Source organism: Erpetoichthys calabaricus, chromosome 16 (assembly GCF_900747795.2).
Source record: "Erpetoichthys calabaricus chromosome 16, fErpCal1.3, whole genome shotgun sequence".
NCBI lineage: Eukaryota > Metazoa > Chordata > Cladistia > Polypteriformes > Polypteridae > Erpetoichthys > Erpetoichthys calabaricus.
Window position 1 is genome coordinate 58,431,972 of NC_041409.2, and position 16,936 is coordinate 58,448,907.

The 16,936-nt window shown below is 42.2% G+C and overlaps 1 protein-coding gene across 1 annotated transcript in view; it reads left to right on the forward strand.

Annotated features, from left to right (window-relative positions):
• LOC114666611 (protein kinase C eta type-like) overlaps nt 1–16,936 on the forward strand; it is a 111,819-nt gene that overhangs the window by 60,980 nt on the left and 33,903 nt on the right. Inside the window, exons 3-8 of the mRNA XM_028821532.2 lie at nt 11,186–11,339; nt 11,675–11,709; nt 13,631–13,713; nt 14,857–14,986; nt 15,073–15,206; nt 15,879–16,007. Coding sequence (XP_028677365.1) covers nt 11,186–11,339; nt 11,675–11,709; nt 13,631–13,713; nt 14,857–14,986; nt 15,073–15,206; nt 15,879–16,007 — 665 coding nt within the window. The remainder of the gene's footprint in view (nt 1–11,185; nt 11,340–11,674; nt 11,710–13,630; nt 13,714–14,856; nt 14,987–15,072; nt 15,207–15,878; nt 16,008–16,936) is intronic.

A 16,936-nucleotide genomic window follows, 5' to 3' on the forward strand; every position in this document is an offset into this window, starting at 1 on the left:
AGGGTCGGCTCAGGTTGGGCGGTTGGGAGACAAAGTCAGAGAGGCGAGATTGTGTTGGTTTGGACATGTGCAGAGGAGAGATGCTGGGTATATTGGGAGAAGGATGCTAAGGATAGAGCTGACAGGCAAGAGAAAAAGCGGAAGGCCCAAGAGAAGGTTTATGGATGTGGTGAGAGAGGACATGCAGGTGATGGGTGTAACAGAACAAGATGCAGAGGACAGAAAGATATGGAAGAAGATGATCTGCTGTGGTAACCCCTAACGGGAGCAGCCGAAAGAAGAAGAAGATTAAAAATACAAAGGCACTATAAACACGTATCTTCTGTTTTGTCTGATTTTATATTTTATCGATATTTTTGCTTGTCTTGTGCTTCCCCTATGCTTCTTTCAGGAGGAGTGCTTAAGATTTTCAGGGTGTGTTTGCCCAAAGTAGACTGGTACAGCTTCTTGAAAGTTCATGTTTATCCGAGCTGCTCTCACCTCCCTAATCAGCTATGGTCATTAGGCAGAATTGCTGTGAATTTTTCCATGATTTGTTCCTCTGTCCCCCTCTTCTATGTTTTGAACAATTTGTGTGACTTAACCAGGAGCAATGAACAGTTGTCCAGCGACCACAATACTTCACAATGCTATACCCCTGACACCTTTCTCCATTTCACCCCATTAACGTCCATCTTTTTTCTTTAGTTAAACTTGGCCTATCTTCTTTAGAACCTCTTGGGCCTCTTGGACCCAGAATTTACCTTCTGCTTGTGGGTGATAAGTAGGAAAGTCCAAAACCCACTACAGTGCCGAAGACTTCTTCAAGTGCAGGCTGGAAATTCAAGATTTCACAATCAGGCGGTGTCAGACGAACCCCTTCATTTAGGCATTTAGCCCTGAGGCCAGAGACATGCTGAGCAGTTGAACGTCAAGAATTCTTTAGACAATTAAACATCAGCCACTGCCTTTGATGGCCTCACTTTCACTTTTGATGGAAGTTATTTTCAAGGTACCTGCAATGTGACCTTGTACAATCCAGTGGTCTGAAATGTGCCTAACAATGTGCATGTACTCCTGGCCTCCCTCAAACCCCTTAACAGAGGACATGGCAGTGGTCCTAAGAGTAATCCTCATTAGACACAGGATTTAGGCTAAGGTCCTAACTTCAGGGTATTGAGGGAATCTGGCCCTCACTCAGGGTATGTGTGGCCTTTACACCTTCATCCCTTATATAGCACCTTTCGTCCTGCACCATCTTTTCCAGTTGTTTTCATATTGCATCAAAGGTTAGAGTGAACCTCACAGACATCGACATTCATGTGGGTTTATTGTCTACATGTCACACATATTTGTTAGTTACAATAAACGGCAACATTCCCAACATTCTGGGTGCCAATCTACGAGCAAACTAGTTTAGTGGCCTTCTCCATCACACAGGTCCATGCCAGCTCCATACTGCCTGTATAATCTTCTCACTTTTCCTCACTCCTGAGTTCACGCATAATCTGAGTGTCACTTTCAGCACAGCACCTCGTCACTTCTTGGCAGTACTCTGTTCCCCGTCCTGCCAGTCAGACCTGCTCAGCCAGCCTTTTGTCACTAAGCACCGTGTCACAAAACCCAGGAGGCGTTTCACTTGGGCTCAATTCTGTTTGTTTCTTACCAGCATTTAATTGTCAGGTTGGCTTGGCATCCACTAACTCAGCTTGACCTCTGCCCACATAAAACGGGCAACAATAAATGATCAGGTTGGTGTGACATTCACTACTTCAAGTTGACGTATGTGAACAAAGAACTGTAAGAATATTATGATCCTTGAAGGCAAAACATCAAATGCTTGAATGAACATGAGCCACAAAAAACACTCATGTGGGTTTTTTGTCTAAGAATCACAAATGTTTTTTTTAATTAGAGTAAATAGTGACGTTCCCCACATTCTGGGTGCCAGGTTAAAGCAGAACAATACACTTGCACATGTCAACAGAATGAAATTTTTAAACACATTAAATGCTTACTCACATTGTCTTGAAACTGAAGCTGTTATTCAAGATATTTGTGAAACAAAGCGATTACCCAGCTTGCACTTATTCATATTTGCATAGCCCATCCCACTACTGGTAAAAGCATAGTGACTGTGACACAGACTTTTTATGATTTTATGACACCATGATGACTCCACCTCTTCAATACCCTGGCAATGAGCCACCTGCTTAGTGCCAAAGCCTGACTCTGCTGATTCTCCTCCTTGACCACACCGTTGACCACCACATCCGCCCACAACATGGAGCCTTCAGGAAGTGTTGGCGTACTTGAGGCCACATATTGTCTTTTCAGTGCCTAAAAGAAAGCATATTCTTTAAGATGCACTTCGCTTTTTATAGCCTTTTATGGTGAACATCACTGCAGTGGAGTGTAACAAAACAAATGATATAATAAAGATTTCTAGGGGAATTTCTGATGTTTTCAAAATTATTTTCCAGCACAATTGAGATGAACAACCTCTGAGTGACTGGGATAGATGTAATGATCGAAGCATGAGAGAGTTGTTTGGTGGAAAGGGAAGAAGAAAAAGCATTGGATCGATGGTTCAGAAAGGGGGCAGAAAAACATATTCCACCCATTTTGAGAATAGATCTAATCTGTAAAATGGAAAAAGAGTATTGTAAAGTTGTCATTAAAAAATGGAAGGAGGTGATGTCAATTCTGTCAAATAAAAAGCCAAGCATGCTGGTACCTCATGAGGTCCAAGTTGCCCACCAATGTTTAGAGAGCTAGTGGCATAAATTAGTGGCATAAGGGAGTACTAATGCAAAATAGAGCCAAGGTGCTCTTCTACCCAAGGCATAATTCATAAGAGGAGCATATTCATCTACTCTCTGCTTTGTTTTTAAAAACTGCTGCAAACTATGAGCAGTTACACATTTTTTCTCCATAAGTAGCCAGGACGGAGGGGGAAGTGAGGTATTTAACCAGAATCGGATCAGACGTAGGGCGTATGCCCAATGGTATTGCTCAAAATTAGGATGAGAAATGCCTCCAATCTTACTCAAACAGGTCTCTCTTTATCATCTTTGCATATCTGCACACAGCCATTGTTCCTCATTCTTTTCTCCTAAGCTGCTCAAGCTCTTATCACTTGCATGGGGATCGTGATTGTGAGTGGCCAGTGTTTTTCAAGTTCAGCTGCAAAGGTGTTGACATCTGGCCACTAAAGGACATCCACATTGCTGTTTCCAAACCATTCCTGTGTAGCTTTTTTACTTTTTTCTTGCCATTGTCATCTTGCTGGAAAACAAATATTCTCCTAATGTGAAGGTTTCTTGTAGGCAGGTTTTCTCCAGGATTTCTGTGTATTTTATTGCATTCCTTTTATCGTCCAATCTCATGAAAGAAACATCCCCACCGAAACACAGGGAGAACATGCTAACTGCACACAGGCAGTGATGGTCACCAGGGGGGGGCCCACTGTGAGGCCCCCCCTCGCTGCCCATAATGTAATGCTGATTTCATTAGGACAACTGACCACAAAGTGCTTTAAACATTAACATGAGTGCCACTCAGAATAACCCAGGATTGTGAAGCAGAGTGTAAGACAAGGTAATGAACCAATACAGGATACTGAAGACTCAACAAACATGGTGTCATCAAGGCAGGTACAAAGGAGTCAGTTTCATGGATTTCCCAAAGGAAGCAGATCTATAAGAAATAGTCAAGGAAGCGCAGAGCTGAAAGAGATGGAGGCTTTAGAATAGAGAAAGAGAGACACGGCCTGCTTTGGAAATCAGCGGCTCTTTAAAATCTGCACCCTTCCACCACAAGCCCCCCTATTTCACTGATGCCATCTCATAACCTGATCCACGGCTGTTACAACACAACTTATTCATATGTGATGTTCTTCATAGAGTGCAGGCGCAGAGCATTGTGAGTAAGTTACTGAGAACAAGGTAGACGCTGATTAAACATGAAGGGAAACCGATAATATCTGTCCATTAATTAAATGATGCACTATGGTCATTTGACAACAGAGGAGATTAAAATGGTAAAAGAGAAAATCAAAGGCAAAATCAGACATGGCCACAGTGCAGGAGACTTCGGCTTACTGGACGCCTACCCGCTCCTGGGTTTTCTGTAGAGGAGTCTGGAGAATCTTTCCATTGGAGATTTCTCTTGAACACATCTCCATGTTAGATGCACCTCTTTAGAGCCTAGATGTTGACAGATTTTGTATAACTGAACACCCATCATGTTGCAGTTCTTCTTCCAGGACCTTTAACATGTTTATTGTTCTTTGAAAGCTGGATGCAATGTACTTTTACAGCCCTTCTTTGTGACCAGCATTGTATGTAGGACCTCATGGCTGCCACTACAGCTTCATATTGACTATGGTATGCTCTCTCCATTTCATTTTGGTTGGATACGTGCAGTTCTACTGTCAGACTCCAGATGTGAACATCTCTACATGTAGCATTCACCACATCACCCGTGGCCTCTTGTCAGGATCATTTGTTAGCCTTTCCTACACATTTGCCTTGATTTTAAAAGTTTGATCAATGAATATGGACACCAGCCAAGACCCCTTCCTAACAGAGCCCTAAACAACATATCAGGTAAACTCTCAGCACGAAAAGCTATTTAGGCACTACAACAAAGTCTAGTGGGTGTCCACTGCTATTTTATGTTCCTAAATTAAGAGTGCCACCCTCAAATATTTGAGAAATGCTTCTGCGCTTGTCTGATAGGCCCCTTAACACACTTGAAAGTCATTTCCTGTATAATGCCCACACGCACACTTTTAATAGTTTGTTGGCTTCCTCCGGAGCTGCAGCTCACTGGTGCGGTGCTTTCAGCTCAGTGTTACCTGCAAAGTGTGCTATGAGATGTGTGGCGTCAAGTTTTAGCAGGCATTTATGGGGGGATGTTAGTGCAACTGAGACGTGGAGAGTGACAGCTCAGGGCTCACCTACAGGTGGCCCTGGGAGTGAAACCTGACCGTCCTCTGAGACAATGGTGACACAAGAGTGCCCCCTGTCCCCAAATCTGGGCATAAAATGGGCTCTGATTCAAAAGTACAACTTGGAGATACAGCTACAGACACAACAGAGCCTTAAAAGTGTTTAGTAGAGCTTTCTTTTATCCTAATCAGAATGGTAATATATTTTATGGATTATATGAGGGTTCCTTATCTGTGCACCTTTTTTGTTTGCCTGTTGATTTTAGGATAGTGTTTACCTTTGTGTAGTTTTACTGTTACCCACCATAATTCTGGATTCATATAAAAGATTTGTATTTGTCACCAGCTGTTTTGTAATTAAATACCAACCAACATGTTCAAGTATAAACAGATTCTCATCCTCCTGATGAGTGTCGCTCACCGCCTCCCGACTCTGACTCCTCGAGCTGAGGCTGCGGGCTTCTTTGAAACTTGACATCCAGAGCTCTTTTGGGTCAGGTGAAAACTGGGGTAATCCTCCCTTGGCAGCACCCTCTGGCAGCACTCAAAGACCCCAGCAGGATTGTGCTTCAGGACTCCAAGTCCCATCCCATCCTGCGGGTGTCTCAGTTGTGTTCATCCTGGAGAAACACTGCCACCTGCAGTGTGGGGGAATGAACTGCTCCTGCCACTCACGATTGCCCAGTCCCTTCATCATCCTCGAAGATGAAGTTGAAGTTGAAGAATGTAAGGCTTTCCAACCAAGTCGAGTCTCGACTCCCGCCGTCCTTTCACTATGGCTGGGCAAGAAATCATCCTCCATCCCAGCCGAGATGCCTGTCTATACTGTCTGGCACTTACAGCATTTATATGTTAGTGTTTTTTTTCCATCAATTTGAAGCAAAGGATTTCATTCAGCTAATATTTTTTAATTTGTGTGTGTGGATGTCGCCTTTCTTGCATTATTTTACTTTTGTTTGTTATTGTATGATTGTACACTTCTTACTTGGCTTTGCTAATGGAAAGTGTGTGATTTTATTATTTGTTTTGATAAGATATCACCTGGGACTAATACCTATTTGTGGTGATTTCTGCTTCCTAGTTTTGTTTTCATTCATATTCTGTGCATTTTTTGTGCCGATGCTTATGTAAAGCTTCACTTGTTAAAGTTTGTTCTGTCGCTCATTCTCTTGAGCATTTTGCTTGGCGTTATTTGTGTACTGGTGGCTCTTTTTGTCTTCTCTGTAAATTGTACCCCACTGAGTGTCACACATCACCAAGTTGTGAACCAGATGCCGAACTTGTCATCAGCGGGGATTGTGCTGGTCCACACAGAAGGTGCCAAGACAAGAAGTCAGCTGTCAGGAGAGAGCTTTGGGGAATGTTCTCCACACTTCCCTTTTGCTTCACCGTTGTGCCGGTGAGCCTTTTTTTTTTTAGTGTGACTCATTTTCATCATGTGCCGTCACGAGTTCTGCACATCTTTGTCTCCGATGAGAAGTTGGAAAAGAAAAGAGCCAAAAGACCTTACAAAAGGGTTCAGGGGTTTGAACTCCCTCTAGTGGCGAAAGGAGGTTCCTGTACATTTTATAGTTTTCCCAGAATGCCATCTGCCTTGAAAAATTAACCTGATGTGAGGCAAGTGATGAAAACTGAAAGCCTGGGTGATAGGACTGGAGCTGCACTTTACACTTCACTGCGTATTTGTTATTGCACCGGTGGTCTCTAGTCTCTTTCCTGGAGGACTGCAGTGGTTACAGGTTTTTTTACTCCACTCGGTCTCCACATTAGGTGTCAGTTTCCGCTGTTAATGACCTGAGTTGTTTCATTCTATGCCACAGAGTTCTCATCCTACTTTGTCAAGCATGTTTGTTTTCTGAGAATGTCATTAAGGTGTTTTGTGGTCATTTTTTGGTCTTTTATTTCTTTCCAAGTGCTTCAATAAAAAACAATTTATTTTATGAACACACAGATACACACAGGGACAAATGGAACCAATGTAATTACTTCTGCAACTGCTTCTTTATTATTTATCATCAGTGTAAGCAAACAGGAAGCAGATAGAGCTATGAATGCACCAGTCTAAAGGGTTCAGAAAGAAATAAAGGACTGTGAGTCTTTGTAGATGAACTAAAATTAAGTCCAGATGAAGTGTGCCTTAGCAGCAGTACCTGCATTCTAATTAAAAAACTGGCCAAACCAGTGCAAACCAGCTGGCTGCAGCCCTCCACAGCCATGACGAAGAACCCCTGAGTTTGAAAAACAAAATCAGAAATCTACGAAAAAACAGCAGGGTGGGTATACAAATAAGGAATAGCACTGAAGAAATTAACAGCAGAACTGGGCTTTTAATGTCTCCAGAGATTAGTTGGAGCAAAAGCCTGCCACCTCTGGGGCTCTCCAGGACTGAGACTGGGCACGTCAGCATGTAACCACTAAGATGATAAGAAATCTGTTTTCTGTTATTTCTGAATTGATTTTACATTAGTGACTTTAGTCTTAATTATTTTTGTATGCTTATTTGTATACCCTAAATGAGCACAGAAATTCCTAATTTAGTCAACATAATGTTCTATCTCAAGCACAGCCTTTCAAGAGTTTATGTAACACATTTTATATGTGGCAGTAAAGCACCTCGTGTTGGTTCAACTCATAATGAACTCATAATGGAAAATTAAAGTGATCGTACATTTAGATCACAAAGATATTTAAGGAAAATGCAATAAAGCTAATGAGCACAAACAACAAAGAAGCCCAGCTGCTCCTGACTCCACACAGACGTACCTTTATGACATCACAGTTATTTGGCCATCTGTCCACCCTTAAGGGCCTAAAAATAATCCCTCAAGTTCTCAGTTGCACTCCTGCTCACCTCCTTGTGGTGACACTTCTTCTCTGATGATAACCCTTCATCCAACTCCCCTCCACAGGCGTTATGTACCAGTAGAGAGTCATCTTTCAAAACTTCAGGGTAGATTTACCTTTCAGACAGGCCTTGAATTTGAAGTGGCAGTCCATATTTGCACTGATGTTTTGGTGTTATCTAGTGGCCTTGGAGTATGGAGCTGCTTTCTTACCCATCTCCATATTCCTGTCTGCCTGGTCTGTCTTTAGGATGGTACTTTGTATAGCTACTGTATGCCAAAGGCAACCCTATTTATCAAAGGTGAAATTTAGGAACCTCTCCAGTGTTCTGCCAAAGTTGAAAGCTAGCAGACAAGGGCAATATAATATAATATAATATAATATAATATAATATAATATAATATAATATAATATAATATAATATAATATAATATAGGCGGCACGGTGGCGCAGTGGGTAGCGCTGCTGCCTCGCAGTTGGGAGATCTGGGGACCTGGGTTCGATTCCCGGGTCCTCCCTGCGTGGAGTTTGCATGTTCTCCCCGTGTCTGCGTGGGTTTCCTCCGGGAGCTCCGGTTTCCTCCCACAGTCCAAAGACATGCAGGTTAGGTGGATTGGCGTTTCTAAATTGGCCCTAGTGAGTGCTTGGTGTGTGGGTGTGTTTGTGTGTGTCCTGCGGTGGGTTGGCACCCTGCCCAGGATTGTTTCCTGCCTTGTGCCCTGTGTTGGCTGGGATTGGCTCCAGCAGACCCCCGTGACCCTGTGTTCGGATTCAGCGGGTTGGAAAATGGATGGATAGATGGATAATATAATATAATATAATATAATATAATATAATATAATATAATATAATATAAGAAGACAAGAACCTGGAACACACTTACAAGCAAAAAGTAGTCCTAAATATAAAATTTTAGGCAGCAGCAACCTGGTGCCAAATAAAGAAGGCAAAGTGACCAGAAGTCATGTTTTTATGGAAAAGTGAATGAATGGCCAACTGATGACCACCATAATGGCATAAAGAAAAAGAAGAGCAGTGACATCTGCTAAACATCATTCAAATTGCAGAATGCAATTAAGTGACATAGAACAAGAAAGAATAAGAAGCAAAGATGCTGAACCACACTGACAAACAAGAAGTAATCCTGAATATAGAGCAATTGAGCAGAAAATAAGCATGATGGCTCATAAGCATGCAATATAAAGTCCAGGAAATAGAATATAAAAATGTCACACAGACAGAAATGTGCGCCGACAATCAAGCAGATCACTGAATAGTCAAAGTTTCCAACCGTTTGAAGTCATTGCTTTTACACCCCATACATCAGTGTTTCTTTGAAGACCACTGCTTAGCCAAGTGACACCAGCGATGTGATCAATGTCACACTATATTTTTTCATACTGAAAACAAAACATTGTGTTGCCAAAATAGAAACATTCCACTTGCTCTAGATGAGCCACCAGAATTAATCAAACGCATTATGACTGCTACAGCAACTTAAAGATGTAACTAATCAGAAAGCATAAGTATCAACAACTTCTTTTCTTTAACTTGATTTTTATTTGCATTTTGTTTAATGAATGGGTTCTCCATGGTATCCAAACATTGGGCCAAAGTCAAGGGTTCACCTTTGTGGTTAAATCTGTGGTTGTCTGTTCTGGAAAGCTGAGTAAAGAGAGATGCTCTTAAGTCATCAGCACCTTCTTGTGGTCTGTCTTTGGTGACTGAACTGACATGTGACATTAATGGCCCTATAAACCTGTTAGTCCCAAAGAGGTATTAAGGACATCCTGAGAATGCCAAGCATGCCCTTCTGATTGAGCTGAAGTTACCTATCACATTCACCTTTCTTCTACATCTTAATGAGAGCCAGGGACATGGAACTGACCCAGGTGAAAACCACTGTAGTTGGTGCAGATGAAAGATTATTAGTGTCTTTCATGGCGCAATGGTATATCAAATTGGTAGACACAAGTGTCAAAAGAAGCTGTTAAGTTATCTATATCTATATATATATATATATATAATCCAACATCTGTCTGTATGTCTGTCCACTTTTCATGAGAGAACTACTTAATGGATTTAGATATTGCTTGAACATTCCGGTTGATTTTGCGACTTCTCTCATCACGCTAAGTATCATAGTTCGCTTGCGGAACTGATTTATTTGCGTGAATCTGAAAGAGTGGCTGCGGGCCAAGGGAAGGGGGGCGGGGCCCTCCTCACTCACGCGCCAGCCTCCATTCAAGTCGGTCTACCTCTGTTGGAGTGCACCTTGCCTCCACTTAGCTAGCGATACCTGTTTCTTCAACAGACATTACCATCTACAGATTGTTAAGGAGTAACGTTTGATGTTTTTGAGTGAGAGATCAGAGCTACATGTGTTTAGAGGGTAGCTGCTGATTGCCAGAGATATCATAGCCATGTGCTTTTCTCCTCACGCGGGGGACAATCTCCCGTCAGAGCTGAACACGATCAGATACTGTGCCAACGTTTGATGTTGGGATGTACCTACTTCCGCTTGGCCAGAATTACATTTTTTTTAATGATTTTTAAAGTTTCTCCTGTTTCACTACTACGTGGGCGGAGCCGCGGGGGACAATTAGTACAGTATGTTATATTAGCAAGAGTGTCTGTAGATTTGAATGAGAGATGCAGATCGGAGGAAGCAGCAGTGACCAGAGTGAAGGCCCAGAGGTGAGAGCAGCCTAGTTAGGCCATGAACCACAGACAATCCATGACCCAGGAAGGGGGCTAGAAATGAAAAGTTTGATCAACAGTGAAACCTGTCATTCCGGAGAAGCAGTGTACTTTCCATCTAAGCCATGGCACACTGGATCAGCTCTTTGCCCTTAAATAGGTGCTTGAGTGGGTCATGGGAGTTTCCAGTCCTGTCTGTGTTTATTTTGTAGTTGTAGAGTGATTAAGAGCAGTCAACTGAGATGATATGTGTACAGTATCTCTGGGAACTCCCATCAAAACAATATCTCAGACATTAGTTAGACTTAGAATGCATGGAAATTCCTCAGGAGTAGCTGGAGGCTCTGACTGCAGATCAGGAAGTCTGATCTGAGCAGTTTGGCCTTCAGTCATCTCGACTAAACAGAGAGAGCAGCATTTGGTTTTTATGAGTTACCCTTGGTGTTGTAATGTGAGCTACCTTCATGCATTGTGTGATATTTGCCTTATAAATTAACAAATTACTCACAATAATGCAAGTGCTGTCAATCTTTTCTATTTGTCTGCATTTCTGTGTCTTATTTTGTTATGTACGTCTTGTCTCTCTTATTGCTTCTGTTCCTGTGACAGTATGTATGAGTACTGTGCGTGCAACTACTTCAAAACAATTAGACAATTTCTCCACTAAATTCTTGAAAGTGAAGCCCTGATTCGGACTTATTTCTTCAGAGTCAGCGACCAGCAATGGCCGGATCTACAAACAACTGTCCAGGAAGCGTCAAAGAGCGATGCGCCGACGAGTGCACCAGGTGCACGGACACAAATTCATGTCAACGTACCTGCGGCAGCCAACCTACTGTTCCCACTGCAAGGACTTTATTTGGTAGGTAGAAGAAAGCGTTCCTGTTTTCGGGGTCTACTCTGGAAATAACCTCAGGGACACCTGGTCCACTCGTTCGCACTGAACAATTAAATATAAGGAGAAAATGCTTTCTAGGTGCACCACAGCAAGTGGGCCACTGCTGCAGCCTTGTGTCAGAAAGTTTCTCAGTTTGCAGATAGCAAGACTACCAGATCAATAACTTTGGGAATGAGACATGGAGACTCCTCAGTTACCCAAAATGCAACACTTCATGTTAAGGCTTACCTTTTCTTAAACAACTTGCTACTTGCAAGCATCAGTGCTGCTGCTTAACTCTTTGCATGTTTATCTTCTAGGGGAGTGTTCAACAGACAAGGATATCAGTGTCAAGGTATGCATTGCCACCTTTGAAATACTTAAGCTTAATTTGTTTCAGAGATTCATCTTTTGGATCCAGTAGATTTGTTCACAGTGATTCAAGCTGAGTTTTGTATGTGTTTACTATTGTAACAATTTTCATATAACTTTTGTTAAACTTGCAGGTCCGCATGATGTTGCGTGGTCACCTTATTTCCCAGTGCCCCTCAGTGTCCTCCAAGTCACCTCACGTTTAGTTTTATCTGAATTAGCTTCTGGAGGTACTACAGAGCAGACCCTGAACCCGAAAATGACCAAGAGGATTTCAGAATTCCCAAATGAGGGGAACTTTTCTCACTAAATAAAATGCAAGGGAGGGCATACATTCAAGATGAGCAAAAAAGTTAACATATATTTGTCATTAATTTAGACCACAGAGATCTGTGTTCACTTTGACATTAAAGAGTCTTTATCTGTTGATTAGTGTCAAAACAGCCACATTACATCCACTGTGATCCAATGCTGTATAACAATAAAATGGGAAGACTTCCAAAGGAGTGAATGCTTTTCATAGGGCCTGTATGACACAGTTCTGACCATGCCTAATGGTGCTCCTGCAGATGTCTACTCATCCCATTTCAGACACTTCTCCCCAATGTATCTCTGAATCTCATCCTAGATCAAATTCATTATCCCAATGTGCCTCTAACTCTCATCACTGTTCAGACACTTTGCCCCTTTGTCTCCCTGAGTCTCATCAATGTTCAGACGCCTTGTCCCACCATGTTTTTGACTTTCATTTCAGGTTAGACACGGTGTTGCAGTGTGATCTCTGAATCTCATTCCTGTTCAGATTCATTGTCTCAGTGTGTCTCTATGGCTATTCCCATTTAGACACTTTGTCCCAATGTGCCTCTAACTCTCATCACCGTTCAGACACTTTGCCTCCCTGAGTCCCATCACCATTCAGACACTTTGTCCCACCGTGTCTCTAACTTTCATCTAAGGTGTGGATAGGTGAATAATTGCAAGTAGAGTCCCAAAAGTATTGGGGCACTAATGGTGTCGCTCCTTTTAATTCTCAAATAAGACAACTCAAAATCAGTGCTCGAGGGCACAAAATAGAAACAAAAATAAGCAGCCTTCTTGGCTCTGTGGAATGGTTTGGTTCTTAAGAGCAGCTCTGTCACAAGAAGCTCCATCCTTTCGCCAAGTCCAGGTCTAAATGAGACGTCAACATCAGTAGGCATTGGACCTTTATAGCCATACAGGGTTTTTTTTTTGCCTCTTGCTGCTGCAGAGAAGGAGAAAAAAATGACAAGGCTGTTAGCAATAGGGCCTTCGCTCACCCCATTGGGGTACTGTGTACCTGTGTACCACCGGTAAGGTGGTCCTCTGACGCACATATGTGACACGATCCCACAGTGTGTCTCTGAATCTCATTCAGACGCATTGTCCCAGTGTGCCTCTGAGACTCGGCCTATCTCAGACACTTTATCTCAATGTGTCTCCAACTCTCATTACAGTCTAGACACTTTGCTCCTTTGTCTTCCTGCACCTCATCCCTGTTCAGGTTCTGTTTCCCATTGTTTCTGCAGGCCTTTCTGGTTTCTAGATTGAGCATGAGTTATGTTATATGTAAACCTAATGAACACAAGTAGGGGTGGCTGATAACATGAAGGACTAGTAGCTGTTCACAGGGGTCAGACAGTAAATAGCAAAATTAATATAATAAAAGTCTAAAATTGACATTCTTTTTAAAGTTTGGGTGCTTTTGGCGGCCCTATGCCTGGATGGTGCTGCTTTTCATATGATAGCGTTAACATGTGTCCAGTTCTGCTATTATTGTGCAGCTACTTGTGCTCAGACATGTCAGTTCTAAGTCTGGTAGTAATAACATCAGATGACCATTCCAGCTTGCCTCTAATCCCACCTCCAATTTTATCTTTTTTTAGTCTGCACGTGTGTTGTGCACAAGCGATGCCACCAGCTAATTGTCACAGCTTGTCCACGCATGAAAAAGCTCTCCAACGATGAGGTATGGCTAACAAAAAGATTAAGATAATTCCATTTCTGAAATCAGTTTTGTGTGACTCTCTTGCAAAACCAAACAGGCAATGAGATTTGCTTGAGTGAGATGCTGTACTTTCAGGTATTAGGTGGATGTTGGTTCACTTGCTAACCGGCATGGTCAGCTGGCATGTCCTCTAAGATGAGTGGGCCAAGCTTGCCAGTAGAAGGACCATGTAGCAGGACTGATGAGTAAAATATAAAAGTGTATCTGTTGCCACATAGACCCAAGAGACTGGGTTTAAATTACGTGTTTAGGCACTATCTGTGTGGAGTCTGCATATTGTCCCTGTATCCCTTGTGACAAGAATACGTAGGAGACATCAAAGGTTTGGGACTGCCACCCATATAATATGCCCTGGCTGCAAATGGGTAAGTTGAGTTGTGCTCCGTACAAAGTTCAAAACAGAACTGATTTAGATGTGTAAAAATGGCGGCTTTAAAGGCCGAGACAGGAAGTGATGTCCTTGGGGCCGAAAGTGCCATCATCATTGGCACCCGGAACCGGAAGTGTTTTCATGGGCACCAGAACTGTGTGGGATTTCCTGTGAATGCTCTGCAGAGGATCGTGAGAGAAAGTCAGTGCATCTCGCTACCCCCTGGTCTGGCGTGGAACTACCATTGTTCAGGCCCTTTAGTTCTCTTCCATGCGCGCATGTGTGACACCCTATGTGTGACACCCTATGTTTTTTTTTCCTCTCACATTACAAAAATTTATATGTGAGGAAGACTGTCAAATAGGAATTGGCCCTGTGTGAGTGAGTCTGGGTGTAAGCATGCCCTGTGAGGACTGGCTCGCTGTCCAATGTTGGTCTCTAACTGCTGACAAATTTGGGCCTGTGATCCTTAACTGGACAAAGCAGGAGCAGGTAATGAATGAACAAATGGTCTGAAACTGTCCCCAGGTGTTATCCTAGTGTTTTAGTCAGGTAAAGTGCACTTTATGCGCAGGCTTTGAAATGTAAAAATTGTAATCAGTATGCATTTATGAACTAAATTTAATCTTTTGAGGTCACATAGCCAATACATAACAATAAGAACAAGGCCCTGTTGTGTTTGGTTCTTAGGTGTGGTATAATGACATTGCTGAACGTTTTGTCATGTTTGCTAGGTCACTGCCAAGGGGTTCGGTATCAACATACCTCACAAGTTCGAGAGCCACAACTACAAGAAGCCCACATTCTGTAACCACTGCGGCTCCCTCCTCTGGGGTCTAATGAAGCAAGGACTGCAATGCAGAAGTAAGCCAATGAACATCCCATCTTGTGACAATTAAAGCCCCTACCGGTGTATGTAGCCTTATTTTTTTTTCCAATTTTTTTTTCAGTGTGCAAAATGAATGTGCACATTCGGTGCCAGGGAAATGTGGCACCCAATTGTGGCGTGAACAACGTGGAGCTGGCCAACAAGCTGGCAGAGATGGGCCTGCAGGCAGGAGGGCTGTCCAAACGTCACTCTATGGTATTGTGTTTTGCCGTTTATTGATGATATAGTGCCTTCACAATGTGATTTGTTTTTTGGCACATAGATGTGTGTGATATGTGTCACTGTGACATTTATATGTTTGGATGTTTATAGTGTATGATTGAGTCTTTGGTGGTCTAATGAAGCTTTCTCAATAGCACTTCAGCTGGGGTTAGAAGATGGCCAACCCTCTTAGCAAAGTTAGGCACTGGGCGAGTGTTAATAACAGGTCATTTGACATTCAGTTCCATGTTTAACTTTCATTTCCATTTATTAATTAATTTTCAGTAAATCAAACTACTGCCTGCACACAAAGTAAAGATATTTTAAAAGAACAGGCAAGTGTTAATTTTAAACTCTAAAGTGATTTTTTTTGCAAAGTGCAATCAGCATGAATACAGCCAGCTTCCATGACTTTGAGAGACTGACCAGCATGATTTTAATCATGTTAGACTTTGCCCATTTCCATATAGTGAAACAGAACACCAGCAGAGGACAACATGTAAGATGTAAAAAGCCAAGTTCCATCCTAATAAGAGTGCTGGTGTGGAGGAGAACTCAGCCATTTCAATGTGTGCACATTTTGTGGTGAAATTGTAACAGGCTTTCTGCATGTGCACATGAAGCCACTAGAGGTCACTATGACACTTTAGCAATTGCTGTTTGCAGAGACCCAATCCTGCTAGAGCACACATGGAGTCAGGAGAGCAGCAGATCAGCTCGGAGTCCCAGGGGAAGAAACTCTGCATCTATGATTTCACTTTCCTGCAAGTTCTTGGCAAAGGCAGCTTTGGGAAGGTTAGTATACTACAAAGGGCATATGCAGATTTTTTTTCTCCTCCAAAGTTTTCTTTCCCTCTTTTGACTACATTATGCATTATAATGTATGTCAAACTAGTGAGTTCCTATCTCTCTAAATTCTCCGCTATAACTGTAATGTAGTTTACCAACTATTCTGTCTCTCCATACACTTCCTGCACTTGTGTTTATTTCTTAGTTATAGTGAGTTTAAAATTAGTTTTATTTGTGGTTATACTGTACACATTGTTTCATTTCATCCTTGGTGCCCATCCATCCATCCATCCATCCATCCATTTTCTACCACTTATCCAATCAGGGCCAGCAGTCTAAGCAAACATGCCTAGATGTCTCCAACCCACTTCTTATAACTTCTTCAGGGCGATACTGAAGCTTTCTCAGGCCAGCTGGGAGATATTATTATTCCAACATAGCCTGGGTCTTTTCTGAGGTCTCCCCCCAGTTGGACATGCCTGAAACACCTCCACATGGAGACATCCAGGAGGCATCCTAATTAAATGCTCAAATCACCTCAGCTGGCTCCTTTTGAGCAGCTGCTGTACTGTGAGCTCCTCCTAATTGTCTGTGCTCCTCACCCTATCTCCAGGACTGAGCCCAGTCACACCAATTGTATCGGTAATTTAGTTCTTTCAATAACATCAACAACATTTATTTCTATAGCATATTTTCATACAAGGGATGCAGCTCAAAGTGCTTTACAAGATATCAAAGAAATAGTTACTGTACATGCAAAGAAACAACAAATTAAAATTAGATAAGAATAATAATAAATAATCAATTCTTCTTATTCTTCTTTAATTTTTCCCACTTCTATATGCTGTGAATATCCTTTATAAACTTTCTCCATACAGCTTGGTCCTGTACCTCCTCGCCAGATACTGTACATGCAAAGAAACAACAAATCCACA